Source organism: Gordionus sp. m RMFG-2023, chromosome 2, assembly GCF_954871325.1.
Source record: "Gordionus sp. m RMFG-2023 chromosome 2, tfGorSpeb1-WG-v2, whole genome shotgun sequence".
In the NCBI taxonomy this organism is placed as follows: Eukaryota; Metazoa; Nematomorpha; class Gordioida; order Chordodea; family Parachordodidae; genus Gordionus; species Gordionus sp. m RMFG-2023.
In genome coordinates this window covers 9920186-9945368 of record NC_088776.1, presented here as the reverse complement: position 1 = coordinate 9945368, position 25183 = coordinate 9920186, and the positions used below count along the sequence as shown (strand labels likewise).

Here is a 25183-nt window from a genome sequence, read left to right as displayed (position 1 = left end):
TTCTCTTAGTAATTTGATAATTTTTTCATTTTCTTTTAGAAAAGTAAAAAATATAAAAATCTATAAAAAAAAGAGACAGGGAAAGGAAAAAGAATAAAAGGGAATGGAAAGGAATTAAAAATAATATTAAAAAATAGAATGGGAGGGAAGATAAAAAAATGAAAGTTAATGAATTAATGTATATTTGAATTCCTCTAGAAAAATAAAAGAAAGGTACTAATCTCCAAAGCGAGGAAATTTTTTTATTGGTTAAAATTTGAGATGGGCCCCATTATATTTGAAGCGACAAAATTTACAATACACTATACAAATTTAAAATGGATCTGCAGAAGCTTTTGAAGAAAACAAATTTCGATTTTATTTTAAAAAACAAACATTAACTTTATCCAGTATCTCGGTTTTAATTTTAATATCTCTAATTTTTTTTTGTATTTAATATTTGGTAGGACTATTCAGAAAGAAATGAATATTTGATTTATTTTAAATAATTTGAATAGAATCGAATAATTAATTATTCGTTTTTTGGAATAAGAATGCACGATTATTTGATTCTAATCAAATAAAACTAATTTTTCGAATAATTTAAATAATTTTCATATTTTCCTAACGCCACTTTAAGACTTTTTATAATATTACCGGTTTTTTTTTGAATTATATAACAAATTTTATTTAGAAATCAATATTTCAAACTAGAGGACTGAAATGGGTGGGTTTTGGCCTGTTCGCTCAAGCCCGCGCATCTAAGTGGGCGGACGGGCTAAAAAAAATTAAAAATGGGCTGGCGGCTTAAAAAATTTAAACAATGTATGTTATTTAAAATAATTTAAGTAAACATTAAAATGGAATATTAGTTCTGACAATCGAAAATGTTGTCGGAGGAAATTGATGAAATAAAAAATATATTAAAAGCATGTTGGATTTGATTTGCATGGAAAAATATAACATGGACTTTGGATGTAAATCTGATCTTATCCGTTTCCCCAAAAGCAAGGAGAAATGAAAGGTTATTAAATTATAAATACAATAACCACACCAGATGTGAAGATAAGGTTGTTACAGAGGAGACCATACCTAATGACATAACAAATATTTAAATCTTAAAGCAACCAGTTTGATTTGTATAATTTAACAAAATTTTAGGCTACTTAGTTTAGTTTACAATTTATAAACAATTATTTTAAATTTTATATTACTTATTTATTTATTTATTATTAATAGTTTCACTATGTATTCAAAATAAATTAAATTTAAAATAGATAAATGTTTTAGTGTGTAAGGTTTGATATATGAAATGTCACAATAAAAAATAAATAATAGAAATGGAAATGTATCAAATTTAAATTGGGGTCTGTCAGACTCCACTAAAGTGTTACAAGAACTGAAAGGGTTGTGCTACCTATAATTTTATAAATAAAAGTAAACAAAAAAAAAAGAAGAGAAAGAAAAATTGCATTTACAATAATAAACATGGAATTGCGGTAAAAATTGAGATGAATTTTATCATAGCATTTGGTAAACACTTGGTCTTAGTAATAGCCTAGTATTGAATCAGCACCGATTGATATAGGGAAGCTTACTTAGAGTTTGTTTGCTTCCTTTCTTCAAAAATTACTGACCAAATAAAAATATCGGTTTTTCGTTTTCACCATTACTCACTAATATTTTTTTAATTTTATTTTCGTTAAAACTTAGTGATATATTTCAAACAATTTTTCTTTTTTTCTTTCTAATTTTCGAAACAATAAAATGTTTCTGGATTCTTTAGCTTTTTATACACACGGAAAAAATCAATAAATAAAAAGATTTATTTTTATAAAAATATTATATTTATCGTAGAATTTTCTTTGAGGATGATTTTTTTTTTCAGATACTAAAAAAGTTTTAATTTTTTTATTTTTTGATTTATAAAAAGAAATTTTTATTTAATAAAAATCTAGGAAAAAAGGATGTTCAAATCAAAAATTTTTTTTATAATTTTATATTTTATAAAACAATTTTATAAAATATTTTTAAAATCTTAATTATTTGAATGAAATAGAAGGAAGGAAGGAAGGAAGGAAGGAAGGAAGGAAGGAAGGAAGGAAGGAAGGAAGGAAGGAAGGAAGGAAGGAAGGAAGGAAGGAAGGAAGGAAGGAAGGAAGGAAGGAAGGAAGGAAGGAAGGAAGGAAGGAAGGAAGGAAGGAAGAAAGGAATAAGGATAGGAATGAATATATAATAATATGTAAAAATTAACTTAACCACCTCCGATATTAATCTTTTAAATTGTATTTTTAATAGAATGCACGCTTAGCAAGAATTCATATCGTCAAGAATGCTGCTAAAGCTTCGCTCCTCCAACAAAAGCATAACTTAGAAAAACTCATTTCGAATACAGCTGCCGAGGGTGTGATAATGTCCTCCATATCTAAACCAGATTTGCTCAAAATGCAACACCATCATTTACTCAAATGCTTAGAAGCCATAACCGTAATTTTTTTTAAAATTTCTTTTGAAAAAAAAATTAACTTTAAGAAGGAAGAAGCCAAATTTACTATTTAAACTAACTATTGTGCTGAACGTTTCGTTTAAATTAATCTTTGGGAAGATATTTTGTTATTTAATTCATATATGCCCCACATTAACATTAAATTTATTTTAAATATAATATTGAAAAACATGATTTCATCTTTTTAACTCTAATGGTTTTTTTTTATGAACTGAGCTACCGATGCCAATTTATATAATATATAGCTTTTATAGTAATGTCTATGTGTCATCTGACTCCTTATTTTTCCAGTGTCTGCTCGTCATCTAATTAGTATTGAATAAAAAAAAAGGATGCTCTAGATATCATTTAGAAAATAATAAAAGTTATAACTAAACATTCGATTTTCATTAATTATGGCTTCACATAACACTTTTCAATTTTGTTAAATTTTTTTAAAAAATTATATAAATTAAATATATATTCATTATAAATATAGTATATCCAGTGTCTGCTCGTCATTTAATTAGTATTGAATAAAAAAAAAGGATGCTCTAGATATCATTTAGAAAATAAAGTTATAACTAAACATTCGATTTTCATTAATTATGGATTCACATAACACTTTTCAATTTTGTTAAATTTTTTTTAAAAATATTATAAATTAAATATATATTCATTATAAATATAGTATATTATATAGTACATTTCAAGTTGCAAATATGATAGTTAATCGTAATTTTCATTCTTATTTTTCACGTTGGTCATAGACCTGTTCAAAGTGAAAGTAATTGAATTATATGAAGGTCCATCCTCCATATAATTATGCCGATTTTTTTATCAAGGTTACCAACAAACCTTGTAACCCAGATAAAGTTAAATAAGGGATGGAACTATCGAGCCGATGTGTTTAGTAGAGAGTAAAGTATAAAATATAATTTAAATTTAAAAAAATCTTATATGAATCGAAATAATGAATAAGAATTTTTTACTGTAATCACTTTCAAAATATCAATCTACATTTAGTTTGAAATTGAAAACATCTCCATCATAACATAATTATTCATAATTACCAATTTTAGATGCTATTATTTATCAATTTCAACTCAATCTGATTTGCCATTTTTTGATATATAATTTGTTTGTTTTTCATATTTGCAAATATTCTGTCATTGCCATTTTTTGATATATAATTTGTTTGTTTTTCATATTTGCAAATATTCTGTCATGATAATTAGGATGCAAACTTTATTTGCTTCAACACAATTTAATATATAACTGATTATCAATATTATATCTTTATATCTTTATATCCATACTCCTTATCTAGGACTTCAATGAATGTTAGTTTTAAAATTGTACTGCAGATTTTCAATTGCATTACTTTCCATTACAATTTTTGAACAATAAAAGAATAATATTGTCTTGAATTATGAATAATCCGGGTTTATAAAGTCATAACATTTCTAAAGCTAAAAATATGTTTAAAATATTCTTGTTTTCTTCCATTTTAAAAGGCAGACGATGTTTTCTTTCATTCTTCAAATATTTGTATTTAAGCATATGATCTTAAAAATACAATATATTATTTATTTTTGAGTTTCTTCTTTCAAATCCTTTTTCTTGAAATTTTCCATTTTAAAAATTGTTAATAAGTTAATACCAAAACATTTAAATATTAATAAAAATCTGGGAAAGTTTTTGAATAAAATTTATAAACTTAGTAATTCAATGTTTTATCTTATCTACAATAAAAAAGGATAATAAATATCTGTAACATAGAAACGCTGCCTTTGATTCTGTATTTTTCATTTTTTTTAAATGAGAAATTTCTGATCATTTAACGGGCTATCTTCTAAATTTTATAATAATAGGAAAGGCAAGTTGTTATAACATATCTTGCAATTACTGAAAAATCCATTCAAATAGGTAATTATTTTTATAATTATTTTAAGTTTGCTTCCAATTAACGGTTTTATATGATCCATTTTAGACAGCATTTAAATGAATGTATCGATATGGATATTGGATCTAATCATAATATTTGATAAAATCGCTAGATACTTTTTTTTACAAATCTAACCTCCACTGCTTTAAGGCTTATTTTTGATATTATTTTTAACTAAATTAATTCCCATTTCAAATTCAATTATGATTAGTAAATCCTTTAAACTTAGCTAGGAATCTTCTTAAATTTATTCCCCTCAGCAGAGATTAAACTAGAGGGAGGGCATGTCAAAATTTGATAATTAGATGAATCTCAACCAGATTGCTATAATATGAGGACCACTTATTATTGTATAATATATATAATACAGAAACCTGCAAATTGCAAGGCTTCCCGGATTTTTTAAAAATATATTTTATATTTTTAATTTTTATAGATATTAATCGCGATTTAAAATATACGATACCGGGTATTAAAAAAAGGTATATATATATAAAATTAACATACCGCCTGGCCCTTGTGGCCGGGCTTTCGGGCCTGCAGGTCTCTGATATGCATACAATTCAATGCAAATAACCTCTGCCTCCAGTTTAAAAATCAAACCAAATTATATAATAAAATATGATGATATAAAAATATCATCATATTTTTTTTTACCACTATTTTTTTTATATTTTGGATGAAAAAATATTATACACTTTTATAGCTTAAATAAATTTATTTTGACTAAGCTTCTCTTTATTTAATGGTTTTTTTTTTAAAAAAACCATAAATTTTGTTAAAAAATAAAAATATCAACACAAATATGAAAAATTATGACCATTTTCGGCAAATAAATTTGAAACTAAATATGTATTAATCACTTATCGGTGTTAACAAAATGATTATATTATATCTATCGACGTCTGGGGGGATGGGTAGGTGGGGATACTTACCCATTTTTGGAAAAGCTTTTCATCTTTTTAGATAATTTTTATGTAAGAATTTTTAAGTTATTTGAAAGTTTTTTTCCCCTCTAATTGAAATTAAATTTACATATTATATATGTTTTTAGATATTTATATGTTATTGTGCTAGTTATAATAAAAAGATTTAGACTTAACTTAAACGTTAATAATATCATTAAAATGGCTGAATTTAGAAACGTTATTAGGCATGAGACTGCGCAAACTTGTAAAGATAATTCTTGGAAAAAACATCCAGTTCAAATATAATCTGGTTGAGTGATAGATGAGGAAATATAAAACCATATCATTTTACCAGGGCTATAACTAGAGGTCACGGATTTTAACCCGCCGGCCCATGCCCGACCATTACGAGCAGGAATGGTCTGGCATTGTAAAAGATTGTAAACATGGGCGGGTGAGGGTGTTAAAAATACTTTTAAAAGAGGGTAGGAGATGGGCGGGTGAATTTAAAAAAAACACTATGAGCGAGTGAGCGAGTTAAATATTAATCCAATGTGGCTCAATGGGAATTTGAGGAGAGATCCTCTACCAAAAATTTTACCCCACCCCCCTCACCATCCCACAGAAATTTTTTTATGCATTGTTATTTTTGGTATTTTATAACTCTTTTCAAAATTAAAAAATGAATTCTAGGTTAAAAGAGTAAAAATATTACATAAAATTATGGTTCAATATTTTTTAGCTTTGTCATTTATTACAAATTATTTATATTTTGCTGTAATATATTAAATATTACTTAAATTCTATTCTAAGCTACTTATTCAGGAACCTCATTTTAGTAATTAATAACCTGGTTTTATTATCTTAAGTAAAAATGATTAGAAAATGAGTATGATTGAAATACCCAATGTTTTTAAAAATTGTGGCCCCCCTAATGCTCCTTTTTAAGCAAAATTCTAGTTAAGGCATATTTTCGCAATCAATTATAAATATTTGAGTTTATCATAAATAGCCGCAAAAAAAATAAACGGTACATGCAATGGCAAGAACAATAAGCACGCCCACTTTTTATACCTTCTTAGTGTGATGGACCAAATATCTTTAATGAATTATTCCTGCAAGGAAAGCAATTTGCGCATGAGGAAGGAGAAAAAAATGTAAATTACACATTTTTTTTCTTCGAGGAATTAAACAAGAATATCATCTTTATCCCTTATATAGACACTCTACGATAGCTCTCTATTTACGATTCCGTGAAAATGTAACAACCTCTACTATTTCTTATTCAAATTGCAGTTCGACATAAATTTTAAGGATATCATGGGAGATTGATAGACAGCTAAATTATATATAATGCAACATTATTCAAAAGATCAAGAAAGCAGACACCTTTAATTGCTATATTTTTTTGAAGTTTTAGAAAATAATGAATGGGAGTCAAGAATTACCCTCTATCAACAATTTGCAATGATAGATTACCTTTGTTATGCAATTATGCATGTTGAATTTCTATTATATACATTTAGTTAAGAAATTATTGCATCATAGGCCGATATTTTAGATAATTTATTTTCAAAACAAAAAAACGATAAAAAAATATGAAAAATAATAAAGCCACGAAGCATCTAAAAAACTAAAATATGGTGTTCTATTTCAAAAGCTGTTTAGCCTATGCTAAGCTACTAAACAACAATAAGTATAAATAAGCCAGTCGAATTAGGACACAGAATAAAGTGCTAGAAATGTTTCATTTTTTATATAATAATTTATTTATTTATTTATTATTATATAGGATCTATTCTTATAGAAGAGAGACCTAAAGAAATCAAATTTTTTTAGACATTTAAATTACCAAAATATGATCTCGTCCAGATATTTGGCCGAATTTTCTGAATCATATCATCCAATCCGGGCCTACAGACCTCTGAGAATTATAAAGCTACAAGAGTTTAATATAAAACAAAATTATGTAAATTTTTTTTATCAATATATGATAAGTATAAATGCATGTATAAATTAAAAATGGGTGAAAACTATATTTTATTCTTAGTAAAAAGTGGTTACTCAAAGAAATGGAACGACATATGAGAGATATGTTTCTTTACGGATGTAAACAATTGATTATCAGAGTTCCTAAGGATGTATTTCACATAGCTTCTTGACGAGCGTAAGCCTTGTCACTAAATACTTTTGTTAGTTACGAGCGGGATAAAATTAAATATTAAGGAGATTAATATGTTTTTTCTAGTTTCTCTGCTGTGTGTGTGATCAGAAGAGAAGACTACGAAAGTGTTTTCACATGACTGTGAGAGGTCATTTGACAAAAGTTAAAGTGATGACGTCTGGTCTATTATTAGTGCTTTTGATTTTGACATTTTCAAAAAAAAATTGAAACACATTGGTAAGTGTGATTTGCATGATGTCCTTAAAATTTATAATATAATGACTGTTGGATAAAATATTAAACCGCAATCTGCAGATTTAGCCGACATGATAATGTTTCGAGATTCGCATTGTGTCTTATAGTTTTTGACGAATTTTTTTATCAACGAGGGGAGGGGTATTAATATATAAAATATTAATTTTTCGTTCAACCCATAAAGAATCTATTAACATTTATACTGTTTACATCTCATAATGATATTAATAAAACTTATTTTGAAATCTAAGGATATTGAATTTTTGGACGTTCAACCTCCATCATCGGATAACCTCATAGGATCTAATAAATTTCGTAGGATATCACATTATTCTCCATCTCATCCACTTTTAAAAGGTTCTCAAACATCTAGAGGATCGACAGATGCCACTTTAAGATCTTCAATTTCTCCTAGTTTGTTTTAATAATATAGTATCTTTTATTGAGGTCATTATTTAGCTTATTTATATTATTATTTTTAAAATATAGTTTAATTATTGTCTCTATAGTATCTAAACTTTATAAGTATATGTCTTTTTAATTCTGTAAAATTAGCAAAAAGAAAATAACACCTACCCAAAATATATTTCTTTTTAAGAGATAAAGAATATATTGTTGAATGATAACCATATAAATTTAATATACCTACACCAACCATCTATTACATAAATAATATATTGACAAAAGGTGCGAATAATAGATCACCTTTTCCTAATTACCTACAAAGACAGCAATTGATGCATCAAAATATACCTAAAGTTCAAATCAAAAAGCCAACGTGGTATTCCAAGAATCCTATGATAAATCCTCCCTTTTCGTCGCTTCTCATATCAAACTGCTGCAAAAAGAAATCGAGGGATAACAATCTTAAGAAAAGCGATCATATATCCAGTCTAAGCCCTCCCTTAAACCCACTTAGTCATAAAGTTAACATAAATGTATATACTGAATTTTTAAAACTATTTCTCGTATCGATACTTTAAACATTTTCTAGGAATATAATTTTTAAATCAAACCAATTTTTTTTTACCTTGAATGCATCATCAAATAGAGGTCGCAAATATACTCTTAACAATAATCAATCAATCTAAGTGCAGGAAGTTTTAAAAAGAAATTTGATGGGTGAACTATTGTAGAATTATCAATATGCCATAAATTTAAATTGGGAGAACATCGAAATAGCCGAGATGAGACCTGATAAATTTTCAGGCCCTCGTAAATATCATCCAAACTAATAAAAATTATCTCACTCAGCCCTTCTATCCTCCATATATTAATAAGCAATAATTTTTTTTAAAAAATTTTCCAATATACATGTAAACTATTTTGTTACCCATGGCCCAGTTGTCAATCTTTGTGAGTTATCTAGAGGATTTCTCAGTAAGACTTTCCTCCCAATCCTTATTTCCTCTTTAAATTTACCTACCCACCCAGAAATATTCCTCCTTTTTTAGACATCACCAATGACAACTTTTCAAACAGTGTTTTTTAAACATCCCCACCTCAAATAATATTGAGGGTTTCTTAAAACATTGATTTTGTTGAACATTTGGCAGACCTTTTTACTATTTCACCTTAAGGCTTTAAAGATTCCTGACAAATTCTTAAACTCTCCTTAACCCAACAAGTAAAAAACGCCTTAATCGGCCAACCCCAAGATTCCTCTCTCCCTCTGACTTATAGGATTATCCCCAGGAAGATAGACAATCTCAATATCAAAGGCACACTTCGTCTATCATATTTTTTTATGCCTTGATCTCATTTGATTATGAAACTTTCTAACAACTAACTACAAGTAAAACATTCCATTGTTAACCTTGTCACAAACATTTACAACCATCTGAATTCACTTCTAATGAGGACAAAAAGGTTATCTTTAGAAGAACTCTTCGCAAAATGTTGAGGACATACAACCTATCTTTATTCCGAATATCATTACAACTCCATTTTGCACATATCAAATGGAAATATTTTTCAGATTCTCACGACCTTTTGTATTATAGCAATACCCAAATTGATTGCCCGTATCTGAAATTATAATTCAGGATAATAATAGCCAAATTATACGTTTTCTTGAATTATCGAACAATTGTCGCAATCAATGTTGAGAGTGGGGGGGGGGGTGATTCCCCTTTCCTTTGCAAATTTTACACTTTTTATAAATATCATTTAAGCTATTATAGATTACCCCCCCCCCCTAGACATACACTCTCATGGCACCATTTTTCCAAAAATTGTTTACATATAATATGATTATGAACAATATTTTTTAAAAATATAGGTATAATTTGAATAAACCTTACCATATATTACAAAAAATTATTATGATCACATTTTATATAAACTTTTATCTCAGAGTTTCTCAGGTTTTTACTATATTATTATGTTCAACCCTTCTTGCTCCACACTTTGCACATTCCAGGCATTCAACCAAGACCCTATTTGAACCATTCTATTTTATCTAGGATTGCAACCAACTATTAGAAAAGAGTGTGCTCTAGATCTTGATTCTTTTACACAGAGGATGATCTCATATGTGATAGTTTTCTTGAGGTAAAAAAAATCAATGCACATTCATGATAACGAAGGGTTCATTGGTCTCAAACTTAACGTCGGAATGGGGTTTAAATTAATTGATATTTCGCACAACTCGTCCAGTTTCATGGACGTGGCTACAGATGCTTTCATATATCTAAGCTCTCTTTGGAGGTGAAAAATCTGTCTGTTTCTTATTTGACCATGTCTCCAATAGCTATGTCCTTGTGTAAGAACTGCTCTCTATTTTCTAGCTTACAAGGCTTTCTTCCTTCTCCCCTTTTCAACATTCACAAGATTCAATGTGTCCTTTTATCAACAATGTTTGATCACATTAAAGGTCACGTGAAAAAAAGATTTTTGGAAAAAATCTAGAATCTTCATTTTAGTTTCTCCACCAAGGTCTTATCAGTAATTTCAATACCTCTTAGTTCGGACCAAAAGACTCATCCGCACTTCCCGCTCATACATTGTTGGATGAGCTTAAATATCTGGAAAGAGTTAGTTGCTAAAAACTCTGCCTTATTTACTTCTAAGAAAAGGCTAGACAACTTGGTGGTTGTCAAGACTAAGAATTTGGATACAAATTTCTGGAAACTATCTAGGAATAGGCTAAATAACCAGGAATTTAGCTTTGCCGTGACTCTATACCTTGCGCTTTTCTGACCTACTAAATATGGAACTATCTTTATTGCAATTATAGCCATGGACAATCTAACCACAGCTCACCAAGAGAACTCTTATTCAGCCGGTGTACATTGGTCTGGTGAACCATTAGGTCTATTTAATAATATTCGCCACCAAGTCAAGATCACCAAAATTTCATGCAAATAAGGTTTGTTCCTTTTATAGATGTTTACTTGCGCCGATATATTTTCTGTTTCCAATATAGACCGTGACACATTGTCAGCTATTGAAACAGCAAATATGCTAATTTTGTTGTCATTCATAGCGATTACATATTCTTTCCGATTGTAACTTCCACTCTCACTATTCCACTCTCACTACATTCGATAATTTTGTCCTTGTTTTTTATTAAAGACGTAGGAAAGTTTTCTGCCAAAGCTGATGACCCAGCAGAGGAGTTCTATCTTCGCTAGATGATAGCCATTAAAATATTGAGGAGAAACTTTTTCAGTATTAGGGTCATCCCCCCACAACTAGATTTTTAATTATAATTATTTTTTCACTCATCTTGTGTTACGATTTTATTTATCTTACAATTCTTGGTTTTATTGAAAATTTAAAATAAATGACCAATAGCCGGGGAAAAAATAACGACTTCTTTAGAAGTAAAAAACATTTTAAAATATATAAATTAATACCTAAATTATTTTAAAATATATAAATTGAAAAATGGCATTAAAAAGTAGGTATTAAACATGCCAATAAAATATATGGAGTACAGAAACCAAAAAATATCCCTCCTCTCCCCTTTAGTAAAATCCTGGATACTCTTATGATGAGAAAAAAAATAATATTATTTTTTATCATTCATTTATCAATTAATTTTTAAAATTTATAAATCAAAACATAATAATTCTTATTTATTTTTGAAATTATCTTTAATATAAAATAAATTTTAGGTAAGGCAAATGAGCCACAACTTTAGGCCTTACAAATCCTCGTTATTAATTAATAACGCCTCAATGACAGATAATCAAACTACAACTAACCATTACTCCTCTCCAAATCCTATCTCTTCACATCCCGAAATCGCTCCTAAACATACCGTGCTAACAGTCCCAGGCATGAACAGTAATGTGGGATATATACATACTCTTTTATAAAAGACACTAATTAAAAAAAGGAGATCAGTTTATGCATTTATATTTTTAAACGATCACAAATAAAATTATATAATTCGAGATATATATATGTATATACTTAAATAAATAAAAAGGTTCCAAGAAATTGGGATTTAACCATTAAGAGCATTCGTTGAAAAATAAATAACACGGTATTCATGGGTGTGAGTTATAACCGATATTTTAAATTGCTATATTAATCATAAACTATTTCTTGCAGGGGGTCGAAACGTTATGTATTGCACTTCAGTTTCATCTCGGTTCTTAGTTTAAAATTTTAAAACATTCGTTTAGTTATGTACCGATCATCTTTGAATAAATTTAGATCCCGTTTGGGAATTAGTTCTGAGTTCGAATCCAGCACGGACTATGTGTTTTTTGAAGTCAACTAGGTGGTTCTCTCCTTGTGGGGTTGATATATAGAATCAGACTCGACCACGTGATTCCTTTAAAATATATTAAAAAAATGGGTCCTTTTGCATTTTATTAAACTTTGGTCTTTGTTTGGCAAATGGACTAACTTCATATATCATTACTAATGTTCTGACTTGTCATTAAAATTTAAATGGCTTATTCTGAATAATCATGAATCTATTTCTTGTTTTTCGTAAATATTTATAATTTTTTTCTTCAAAAAATATCAAGATAACTCCCACGAAACATTGCCTATCTCGCAAACGGAATTACACCTCAATGAATCTGACAAATTTTTTCTTGATAACGAGGGTTCTGATTTCGGAGAATTCTACGATTATGCCGATGATAGTCGTAACGAATTCGAAAAAAGTTATGGTAATAAAAATTCGTCCAAAAAAAGTTCGCTTTCTTTATCTTCTCATTTCGTAACGAATAGTGAATCCGGAAGCAAAAGTCACGACGAGAAAAAAAACAGGAAAAGAGGGAGTAAAGGAGATGATCCGGTGTATTTCGACGAAAGCGAAGACATACGGTTATACAGAGTGATAACAACCGTACCCTCGTTCAACAATAATATTCGATATGATAAAAAATGATGTATAGTTGAGAATTTATCTTTTATTTAAAACTTATGGATTCTCTTCGAAGAAATTTAGATATACAAATTAAAGATCCATTTTTTTTAAAATTTTTTTTGTAAATAGTTAATATCTCAGTTTCATTTTTTTCTTCTTAAGCGGAAATAGAATACCCCCCCCCCCCAAGATCATTCCGACCGTTATATAAATATTGTGCTTGGATAATTTATCTGCGTTCAATTTTACATTCGTGATTTTTTATTAAAAATGAAGGAAAAACTTGTTAATGAATTTTTTTTATTATAACTTTTCTTCTTATCTTATTTTTTTTTATTATTATCTTTCTTTTTACTTTTTTTTAAAAAAAATTTTATTTTTGTACTTCTTTCATTTTTTTAAAAAATATTCTAATCATTTTTTTTATCGATATTTTTTAAATAAAATTATTATACTTATTAAATTTATTTATAGGCTCTGATTATTAAAATGGAATGTTGAGATATATATTTATTTTATTGGGGTTTATAAAAGAAACTTTCAATGAATAAAACTTAAGATTTTAGAATATGCGTTCAAAACTTTGGGTATCAATGTAATATTTTTTGCCATACCCCTCTACCCCTCTATACATTTATTACCCCTACCTCCCTCACATTTTACTCGATAGACAAAGGCGACCTTTCGTCATACCCCCTCTCATGATAGAAGTGTTTGACTCTCGAGGGTTAAAATGTAAAATTAAGTTAATATTAAAAGTAAACGGTTTTAAACCCTTCCACACTTCTTAAGGCATTGATTGGCTTTAAAAAAAAAATTTTTTTAATTTATATAATGGGATAAAAAATATGTTATCAGAACACTAAAACTTCAAATCAAAAGTTAAAAAATATTGAAAAAGAATAATTTTGAATTTTACAGCGATTTTATTTTGTTATGCCTGTTTTTTTTCTGATATAAAATTTGATTTCCATTTTAATTTTAAAAAATTTTGAAACCTGTTGTCACAAAATCATGAATACTGGATATCAGTGATATAACTCCCAGACCCCCAACCCCTTTACTCTTTTCCCAATGAATCCTAAACTGTATCCTGATAACATTTCCCCTATAGGGAATGTGGATACAGTCGGATGCCTTGGCCTTTATGGCTTAAGCATCCCCAGGCTTTTATTCTTAAATCAAAACAAAGTATAAGATTATCTTGAAGAAATTTGGATTACAACTTTCCAATACAAGATATATACGAAAAATAACAATAATGGTAAATAACACTAATAATAATATATTTATACAAATAAATATGCACGGATGAATCGTTCTAATTGTGTTAATTATTGTTTCTTTAGTTTTGATTTGAGGTTGTTGCCTTGTTATAGTTCCGAGCTTCGAATGCTCAATTGTTCTAGCTCGCAGGTAATCGTTGTTGACCCTATTGATAGGTTTGATATTAGTGACGGCGTTTCTATAGTTGAGTCATTGCCGAATAGGGAAGTTTCTAAATCTTGCAGCATTATCGGTCCCGTAAGTGGTGGCCCTTCGAAGAGGTTGCGGTGGGCAGTATCTCCCATCCAGGTCCTTGATGGTTTGTCGGCAGGATTTTCGTCTGTAGGGATCCATCAAATATTTTGTGATAATGCCGTAAAGTCGAGTAATCCTAATTTGAACAGAATACTAGTGATTACTATTTCCAAGGATGGTGATCTGGATCCTCCTTTACGTAGGGTGTAGTATGCTACCGTGGAGTCCGTGAAAATGATAGGTACTTGTTTATCTTTATTTATTGCTAGTAGCGTACCTACACCTACTGCTAAAACCTCCTTAGCGTTAATGTGTTGTATTGCGTGCATTGGTACATTGAGGAGGAGGGCGGCTTCTGTATATGAGATAGACATGTCTTGGTAACCCCAGAACGATATACCAATATGTGAGTCGGAGGCGTCGGTGTATACAGGGTAGGTGGCAGCGTTACGTATTTGTAAGGGGTATTTTAGTGCCGTGATGATTGCTTCGGCTTTTCTGAATGCTAAATACGTGTCGACTAATGGGGCTAGTTGTCCTTCCATTATGGTAATTTAGTAGGGGGAAAAGAGCCTCGACATACCGGTGATGGTATACGCGAAGTGGTTGACGACTCCTAGTACTTTTGCTGCCAGAATTCTGCCTATTTCCAGATGCTGATATGAATGTCTTCTGAATATTGATAGGCATCGTACTAGTCTTCTTCGCGTCGTATTATCTGCATTGAGAGTTTTATTGTCTAGGTTTATTGGGACCCCCAGGTATGTTATGAACGGTGTGGGGTCTAGTACTGACTTTTCCTGGGAGATTTCGAGGCCCCAGCCTTTAAGGGTGCATCTGAGTGATCTAGTGAGACCATTTTACGTCATTTTCACTGTCTCCATATATCAGTATGTCATCTAAATAAACATTGTAGTTGGTCGTCGTACCGTTTTTGAGCATGCATCTAGAATAATAAACTGTAGACAGTAAGGGCTGAATGACGCACCCATTGGAAGGACTTTGTATGCATAGTATGTTACATGTATTTTGAAGCCAAAGAACTCTCGTACTTGCTCTGCCAGTGGGATCGAGAAGAATGCGGATTTGATATCTATTTTACATGCATACTTGGCTTCGTTTAGCTTTATGGACATCAAAGGAATGGACTTTAGCTTGAATGGGTAGTGTAAAAAGTTCTTTGATGTCTCGGAGAAGTCGCTAATGACTCTTGGCGTGCCGTTTGCTTTAGGGATAACGTATAGGGGCGAGCAGATCTGGTTGCTATCCGTCTCTATAACGATATCGGCGGCTATCATCTGTTGTACGATTCCGTAGTATCGTTCAGAGATGGCGTGGTTGTTCCTATGTGTGAAGTAATGACTCTCGTTGTTGTTTATTCTAAGGGTGTCCAGTCTGGGTCTGAAACCACGGGCGGCTACGCGTCTCGTGAAATTTGACATTAGAGGACCGGGAGTCAGCCTTGCCCTGCTGATGTCAAGTTGTGGGCTGTTCCTCAGCTGTTCGTCCGTAAAAGTCGCATGCGAATTCACCCCAGCTATTCCATTCAGGATACCTGGTAAGTTGGGAATTGCTGTTGACCCTACCTGGGGCATACCAGAATCACCTCCATCGCTGAAGATTGCGTTTCGGAAATGAAGGACGTGGCTTCGGGGTCGCCACTACTGCTAGATTCCCAGGTCATGGTTGATGTGTTGGGTAACCACCATTCGGGGATTCCTGAATCTTCAGAGCGGAACGATGGAATGTCGGAGTCCGATCTAGCAGGTTGATTGGCTGGTATTGGCTCGGGAGTCGACGGGGGTTGAATATTGTTATTGTTATTTTCGTCATCCGAGCTAATACCTTCATCAGGAGAGAACAGCTGATGCCTCAATTCCCTTAGGTAAAGATTTACCCTTTTTAGCCAATCTGGAAATTGCGCTGCGTCTCCTCTTCGGACCGGTGATCCGTTGTCCGGGCATATGATCCCCGTTGGTTCATACGGTGGTAGCCCTAAAAAGGGCTGTTGGGTGGCCCTAATAAGGGCCTTTGGGTATTGGGGGTTAAAGTTGATAGCGTAGAAGTGAGAAAAAGGTTATCGTTTGAGGCGTTTGCGTTTCTACTTTCTTTTCTTACCCCTGGTGGTGGGCGCTTCCTTTTTTTCCGGGCGCCGCCGGTAAGTCGTAGAGGGGCCTGCACGGCCCCTGCTTCGAAAGGGCTCCTTGGCTAATTTAATTTCCTCATTTCCTCGGAGTCCAGGAATTTATCCTGGTAGGACGTATCGTTGAGGCGGGCTGTGTCCCAACCCCAGTGTATTGCTAGTCCTAAGATACGAACCCTTCTGGTTATCGCGTCTATGATGCCTGGTTCTGTGTTGGCTGAGATTAAATCCACAACTTCCTTCAAATGTTTGAGTTCGTGGCGGTCTCTTTCGCTAGCCTTGCATCTTGGTTCGAGGAGGTCCGTAGATACGCCTGTCCATACCCTTGCGAGTTTGGCCACTTTTTCTTCGACGGTTAGTGGAGCTCTGGCTGCTGGCAGAGGGGCTGGCGATGGCGGTCTGCTTCGTCTGGATATTTGGTCCAGAAACGGCGTTGACGTATAATTGCTCCTGGCGGATGGCGATCGTCCTCTTCTGCTTGTTTCTAAATTTAGCATTCGGGTCGACATTGTTTCCATTTGTTGGGAAATTTGTTGGATCGCTAAGGTGATTGCTGCAGCACCATCTGCTGGGAGGTTAACCGAATTATCTGGCGTAAGCAAATTCGGTGGGGGCTGACTAGGCGCCCCATCCTGTGGTTGATTTTGTTGAGATCTTAGTTGGCCAACCATAATCGCAGGATGTAGTAAAACAAAGTATAAGATTATCTTGAAGAAATTTGGATTACAACTTTCCAATACAAGATATACACGAAAAATAACAATAATGGTAAATAACACACCGCTCGTTGCAATACATCGCCCCCAACTGAAACTCCAGATCCTCTTTCGAGAGGTATCGACACGTCACAGTCTTGAACATTCTGCAGAGGTCTGCCCATGCTGGCTATGAGTCCTTGAGGAACCGAAGTCGCCACCGGTCCTATCTCGCGATTTGCTCGTTTTTTCCGTCGTTTGCTCCCCGCCATGCGTTGTCGGAAACTGTCTCCAAAGATACCCGGGTCTCCCTTAGGGGTCTGGAACATTGGTGACGGAGGTGCCCCTCGCCTTGGAAATTGTAACATCTTTTCCGACGAACTCCTGGGTCAGGTAGTTGGTTTTTATCGGTGGGTCTTGGGCCCAAGATCATGCCATTGTTTTTTTCTAATCAACGTAACCTGGAGATAAAAGTCTCCAAGATCAACAAGCCTTGAGGTAGTCTCCATCTCGCGGATGTGGGGAAATATTTATGGATAGATGGTTAAATAATGTTTCAATACTATCCGTTGGAACTATGAGGAGACTCTTGATCAAAGATATATATTGCCTTTCTTTTATCCGAGGTTTCGGAAAAAATATTATTGATTTTTTTTTCTTTTAAAACAAAATTTTCACACAACAAAAAAAATAAATGAATTTTAAAAAAATAATTAATTAATGTTTATGTTTTTTAAAAAAAATAACTATTTTATAACAAAATTTCACACAACAAAAAAAATTAAATGAATTTAAAACAAAAATTAATTAATGTTTATGTTTTTAAAAAAAAAAAATTCACAATTAATGTAAAAAAAATTACTGTTTATGTATTTAAAACTTTTAAAACACTGACTAATTTACCAATAAAACAAGAATCAATGCTTGCGTTACGAAACATAAACACATTTTAAATCTATTCATATTTCCTTTTAAGGTCTTCCAAACACACACGGGCCATTACATTATTAACAAGAGAAAAGGGGGAGGGGGAAATAACTCAAACACGCCGCACGTGCTAACAAAAAATACTTTTTTAATTTCCTTTTTTACAAATATCTTCCCAGTACCAATACTAATGTTCAACAGCCCTGATTTATCCTATAAGGCTATGAACAAAAATGTACTCACCAAATGAATTACAACTTCTCTATCCCTTTTCCTTTTTACAATAATTACATTACCACAATTTCAATCTCTTTTCTTTTTTCATTACCGACAGCCGGAACATTAAACCAGTTTAACTTAACATTACATATACATACGTAACATATACTTTAATTTCTCGTAATATTATCGGGATAACCTCTTTATTCAATTTCTCACTTTCACATAAATATTTTTATCACCTCTCTAAGATAAGCCCCTCTCCTATTTGATCCCTTTAGCCTCCCATTCCCACGTACGATACTTTACCCAAATCTTCTTTTATCACGTAACTACATTTTATATCGGCTCGGAGACGAGTCTAATCCTTCGGGATGAACCTTCATTTTATTTCTATATATATTTTCATATTTGTATTTGGCATCTAAGCTACCTCAGGCCTATTCCCGGGGTCGTATATGATCGTTGTGGCGCATAACTGTGCCGCCCATTTACAACTAAACCAAATTCAACTTTGAACCTCTGTTTTCCCCAACAATGCCCTTAGCCCATTTCCTGCCCCTCCCGTCAAACAGACGAGTCCATACTTTTTCTCCAACTCCAAACCTAATTTTTCGGTCCTCCAGAATTCCCCTCTAGTGACTATCGGACCTTAGAAAATCTAGGGGAATCATAGTCCTCCTGCCCAAAAACAATTCGGTAGGTGTCATTCCCTCCTTATTCCTGGAATTAAGGTAATACAATTGGGCCAAATACGTCCCATCCCTGTGATTGCCGGCCTTCCTTATCCAATTTTTTACCACTGCTACTATCCTCTCAGCTTGACCATTTGAGCTGGGATGATAGAGCGGGGTCAAAATATGTTGAATCCTAGACTCCTTACAAAACTGCTTGAAATTCTCGCTAACAAAAGCAGGTCCTCCATCAGATACAATTGTATCAGGCAATCCGAACCTGGCCATTGATGCCCTCAATTTCCGTACAACAATTTTCGTGGTATACCCATGTACCTCCTCGTACTCTATCCATTTCGAATACGAATCTACCACTAAAAAATATGACTTTTTATCTAAATCGAAAAAATCAACGTGTAAACGTTCCCATGGTTTCCTCGACCTGGGTCATATCTGACCCACTTCCTTTCGGGGCATCGCCGCTCACGAATTACACGGCTCACAATTCTTTGTGATATTTTCAATATCCTTTCCCATACCCGGCCACCAAACATACTCACGAGCCCACGATTTCATCTTCCCTTGACCTTGATGTCCAGCATGTAACAAATTTAAAATTTTACCCCGTAATTTGAACGGAATAATGGCTCGACTACCCCTCATTAGGCAATCATCCACCACAGACAATTCCTCTTCCACCTTCTTAAAAACTTTACAATCATCTTCCCAAGGTCTTTTCCCCGTTACACATAATTTTACCCGAGTCATTTCTCTATCCTTCAATGTACTCAACTTAAGATCCTCCCAATTGGTAGGACCCCCTTTGAGCATATGCGAAAGCGAACAAACCAGGGCTTTCTCAATTTCCCCGACCCTGTCCTTCTTCAACTCACACTTTCCATTATCAGACCCTAATCGTGATAAAATATCCGTCAAACAATTCTCTTTGCCCCGACGATATTGAATTTCCACATTAAAACTGCCCACCAGCAACAACACCGTTGCAACCGGAGGGACATCATCAACTCTCGGTTATCTTTCCGAAACAAATGAATCAAAGGCTTATGATCTGTATTAACCACAAATTTTTTTCCAATCAAATATTCTCTACACTTGGTTAACCCAAAAATAACGGCCAAAGCCTCCTGTTCAATAACGGAATAAAATGGGTCTTTCCAAGCCCTCCACTAAATGCAACAACGCCCCTCCAACCCCTTTACTCGAGGCATCAACCGCCAAAATGATCTCCCAGTCGTTATTAAAACACACTAAAATTGGCTCTTTTCCAATCTTTTCCTTTAAAACTTCGAAAGCTGATTGCTGTTCACTTTTCCATTCAAAATGAGTTCCCTTCTTCAGTAATTCATATAACGGCGCTGCCATCTTGGCGAAATCCTCCACAAAACGATTATAATAATTTACCATTTCCAGGAACGACTGTACCTCCGCCTTATTATTCGGCTGCTTCATATTTGTTATATTTTTCAAATTTTTATCAAAGGGTTTCACCTCAATACCATTTATCCGATGCCCTAAATTATCTACCTCCGTTACGCTCAGAACGCTTTTCTCTCTACTGGCTCTCAAGCCCTTGTCCCTAATCCTCCTAAAAACTTCTTCCAGGCGCTGGTTGTGCTGCTCCGGCGTCATTCCCGTAATTAGCATATCATCCATTTAGTAAAAGACCCCTTCCATTCCCTGGAAAACAGACGCCATGGTACGTTGAAAAATGGGAGCCGATACGCTCAACCCAAATTGTAATCTACAAAATGCAAACAACCCCTTTGGAGTCGTTATCGTCAATAATTTACGGATTTCCTTCCTCACAGGTAACTGTAAATACGCCGACAAAAAATTCACCTTGGAAAAATATTTCGCACCCTTCAAATGAGCCAAAATCTCCTCAATCCGAGGCAATGGATATTTAACCTCCACAACCCATCGATTTACTGTGACCCTGAAATCCGCACAAAGTTTCAATTTACTTTTTGCCTTTTTAACTGGCACTAACGGGGTTGCCCATTCGCTATATCCCACAGGAATAATAAGGCCGTTTTTCACCCATCTATCTAATTCCTCATCGATCTCCATCCTCCATTCGAAAGGAACTCGCCGACAAGCCAAAAAGATCGGTGAAAAACCCTCCTTAAGTTGAACATCAACTTGATAATCATTCAAACAACCTAATTTTTCATCAAAATGATGCCATACTGCCTCACTAGAACTGGAATAGCTTGATTAACTTTACTCCAATCCTCTTTTTCCCCTACCATAATTTGCTTCTCATTTATCACATCATTAAAATCCGACCTACTCGATTTCTCCATCATCTCCTCCGAAATTTCACAAATTTTATTACCGGTATTATCCAAATTTCCATTCTCTTCAACATCAGTTATTACACTACCACTAATATAAAAAATATTCCAATAGTTATTAGGAGGACCAAGCTTGGTAATCCAATTTCAACCCATAATAGTTTCAACATTTTCCTTTACTACCCATAAATCAAGAAAAAATATAGTATCGTTAAGATGCACCCCCAATTTACTTTTTCCTAAAACCACAATTTCAGACCCATCAAATTGTCTGACACACATGGACTCCCTCTCAAGTGTTTTTCCAGGCCAATACTTATAAAAGTTTTCGCTAGACATAATCGAAATGCTAGCCCCCGTATCAAATAACATATCTATATTCTTGTTGCCAATCTTCAAATTAACCTTCGGACACAAACATTGTCCATTTAAGATCTCCATAACTAAAATATCATACACTTTAGTAGGAGGATCAATGCTCATTCCACTTGAAATAACCATTTCATTAGAATTAATATTATCTCCCAAATTCAACTCGGAATTTAGAGATTTTTTATTGACAACCATATTTCCTTTCACAAGATTTTTGGGACATTTTTCCCACCGAAAACTTCTGACATCCCTTCTATTCAAATATCGGACAATATTCACAGGATATTGTTCCCATTTGAACCCATTAATATTTATTTTGTGAGAATTAAGGGACCTTTCATTTTATCATTATCATTATCAAGTTTTCCGTTATCATATTTGTACTTATAACAATTTTCTCGATACCTCGGTCTCCCGACCCCTATATGATTAACTCTGCCATCATATAGTCACCGCGAATTTTGAGACATTTCATTGATCGCATGGCCACATGACCCGGCCTACAACATTTAAAACATATTCGAAATTCATTCACCCGAACAACTTTTACACTGGCATTTCAACCCTCAGATCCTTTCAATGGAAATCCCTGTTTAAATCTATGTTCTGGAACCACGCAAGTATCTCTCCTGTGTCCCCTCCAACCACACCGATTGCAAATGATCATTTCCCCAAATCTTTTATTTCCAGACAATTCCTTATTTTCCTCGTAATCATTAAATTTCTTATTAATATTTCTATCACCCACCTGGCTCTTAACCGGATTTTTGCTTTCCCTTATCAACGCATTGATGGCTTCTTTCATTTCTTTTATTCCAGGAGGATCCTAACTGACCTCTCCCCAACATTTCCAGCCTTGATTTCCTCTAAAACATCTTTTAGATTACTTTCCAAGTCTGCTATTTTCTTCCCATAAATATCCGATATTAAATTAAAATACGTTTCCGCCATTTTTTATAAACATCTGACACCGCAGTGTCCTTCTTCCAACTGCAATACATGCCTGCCAGTACCGCAGTTTTATCAAATATTTCGCCTTAATCACCAATATATAAATTATTACCAATATCCCAATTATCATTCCCTGCTTAATTAAATCCAATTCATCAAAATTTTTATACAAAACTTTAAGACCCAAATTCTTATATAATGAAATCTTAGCAGCCACACTATAATCATCATGATACCTAAAAAAATGAACCATTTGGTCATGAATCTTTTAATCAATACTAATACTCAATTACAAAAACTTTAAATATTTGTAGAAAATATTAATACAGCACCTTAAATAAAAACCTCACTAGCAAAATCGTATAATGGTTAGTACAAATGCGCAGTCAAAAAAATTTAAGAAAATTATATAATTAAAAAATTTTTTTTACCTTCTAAACCGAATAACTCCTAGGCAGCGATCAGCGTCACGACACCACTGTAAAAACCCCTTTCTTTCACCCTTAATTTTATTTACTCAATTTAAATACTACCCGAAATTGCGTACCTCAAAGACGTTCTAAAGCTATATCGAAAATAGATAAAATTATAAGACGAGAACTTCTTTTTATTTAATAAAAACATACAATAATCATTTTTGAAAATAAATTTACCAAAAATTTCATAATAATATCTCCCCTCTTTCTATGTTATATAAACTATATATTAAAAAAAACACCACGTGATTATATGATTGACGTGTTATAATATAAAAATATATATCTATAAACTATGGTTACATCTAATTATCATGAAGATAGGACAGGTATTTTAGCATATTAATATTTTTTATCTTGAATTAAACTTAAAATATTTTATAAAAATCATTAATCACAATAACTCTCTTATTTTAATTGGTTCTTAAAAACAGAGAATCCAATAGAAATAGGGGAATGCCACGTTATATCAGTTTTGACTAGCAGTACACATGTTTAAATAAAGAGAATTACAAATTAGTTTTATACAGAGTAAATAGAAAGCATTCGTAAGGAAATATAGACAAAAATTGTATATTATCATTTACAATAAAAAATTACTATCCTGGCAAATGGATCTACTATGACGTCAAATAAACAGGTACTGATCTACATAAAATGTATTAGTGTCCTCTTGTGGTGAATCCACTTTTATATTTCTAGACCTGATTGAACTAGAATCAAAAGATGCAGAAGTGATTGTTTATACCCTGCCGAATCTTCTTAAATCCTCCGGATATAATATTTTTTAAATAAATTGTATTTCTTTCGTTAATGATGACATCAGTATCATGACTGGGAAGATGTTGGTTATAGAAATGCGCCTTTGGCACTATATCTAACGATTAAACCATGATATTAATTTTAAAAAAAGTGTTACTAGCGTTAATCACTTTAAAGCATTTATTGACACGAAACATGATATATAGTTATATAACAAAAATTAAAAGGCTATGGATAAAATACGAACTTGACATTTATTTGCTGAAGATTGGAAGGGCACCTGATATACAATGTTTATTTAGCAGTCTTCACATTATTAAGGCAGTTTGGAATAATTATGAGGCCCTTTATGCGCATTTCTAAATCAACTGAATCGAACAGCTCAGAAATTTGGTTGTCCACCAGTTTAGAAAGCTATAAATTGTTATCATATCTCTTCTTGAAATATAATGTATTTGAATAATAAAATCTATCTTAAAGCTTTAGACAACAATCAATTTATCTAAAGCAGAAAAATAAATAGAGTGAACGATTCATATTCAACAATCGTTTAAGAATATATCTGGGTTATTACCTTAGTGGACTATATACAAAATAAGTAATTGATTAATAATTCCAATAATTATAATTCGATCATTATGAATGCTATCATGATGAATTTGCTTGCAAGTCGATAAAACATATTTCCAGTTTACTAATGAAATTAGCGTGCCTGTATGTAGGTAGAACTCATCTCCACATATTAAAAAGTAGCGGACAAGTCACAAAAGATACCCAATCAAAGAAACGGTAAGATAAAGATTCGCTGTGGCAGATATTATAGTAATCTTTTTATTTAATTTTTAATTACATTATTTGTATAAATTACATTATAATATACAACTGGCAATATATATTTGAAATATAATTATATTTTTGTAAAATATTCATCTATTTATATAATATAATGCAACTAAAAAAAATTGCCTCAATATTTACTATTAAATAAAATAAATAAATAATTTCGCCTAAAATTCTTACAAAAACAAAAATTTATCTATTCTTACCCATG

The 25183-nt window shown here is 32.3% G+C and overlaps 1 protein-coding gene across 5 annotated transcripts in view; it reads left to right on the top strand.

Annotated features, from left to right (window-relative positions):
- Nucleotides 1-13571, top strand: part of LOC135924876 (potassium voltage-gated channel protein Shal-like) — a 45882-nt gene extending 32311 nt beyond the window's left edge. For 2 of the 5 annotated variants that reach the window (XM_065460004.1, XM_065460003.1), the window contains 5 exons: nt 2278-2466; nt 7991-8153; nt 8427-8677; nt 11861-12032; nt 12728-13571. In XM_065460004.1, the coding sequence (XP_065316076.1) occupies nt 2278-2466; nt 7991-8153; nt 8427-8677; nt 11861-12032; nt 12728-13095 (1143 nt within the window). In that variant the 3' untranslated portion in view covers nt 13096-13571. The remainder of the gene's footprint in view (nt 1-2277; nt 2467-7990; nt 8154-8426; nt 8678-11860; nt 12033-12727) is intronic. The other 3 variants (XM_065460005.1, XM_065460006.1, XM_065460007.1) reach the window with 3 other exon arrangements.
- Nucleotides 13572-25183: the final 11612 nt, after the last annotated feature.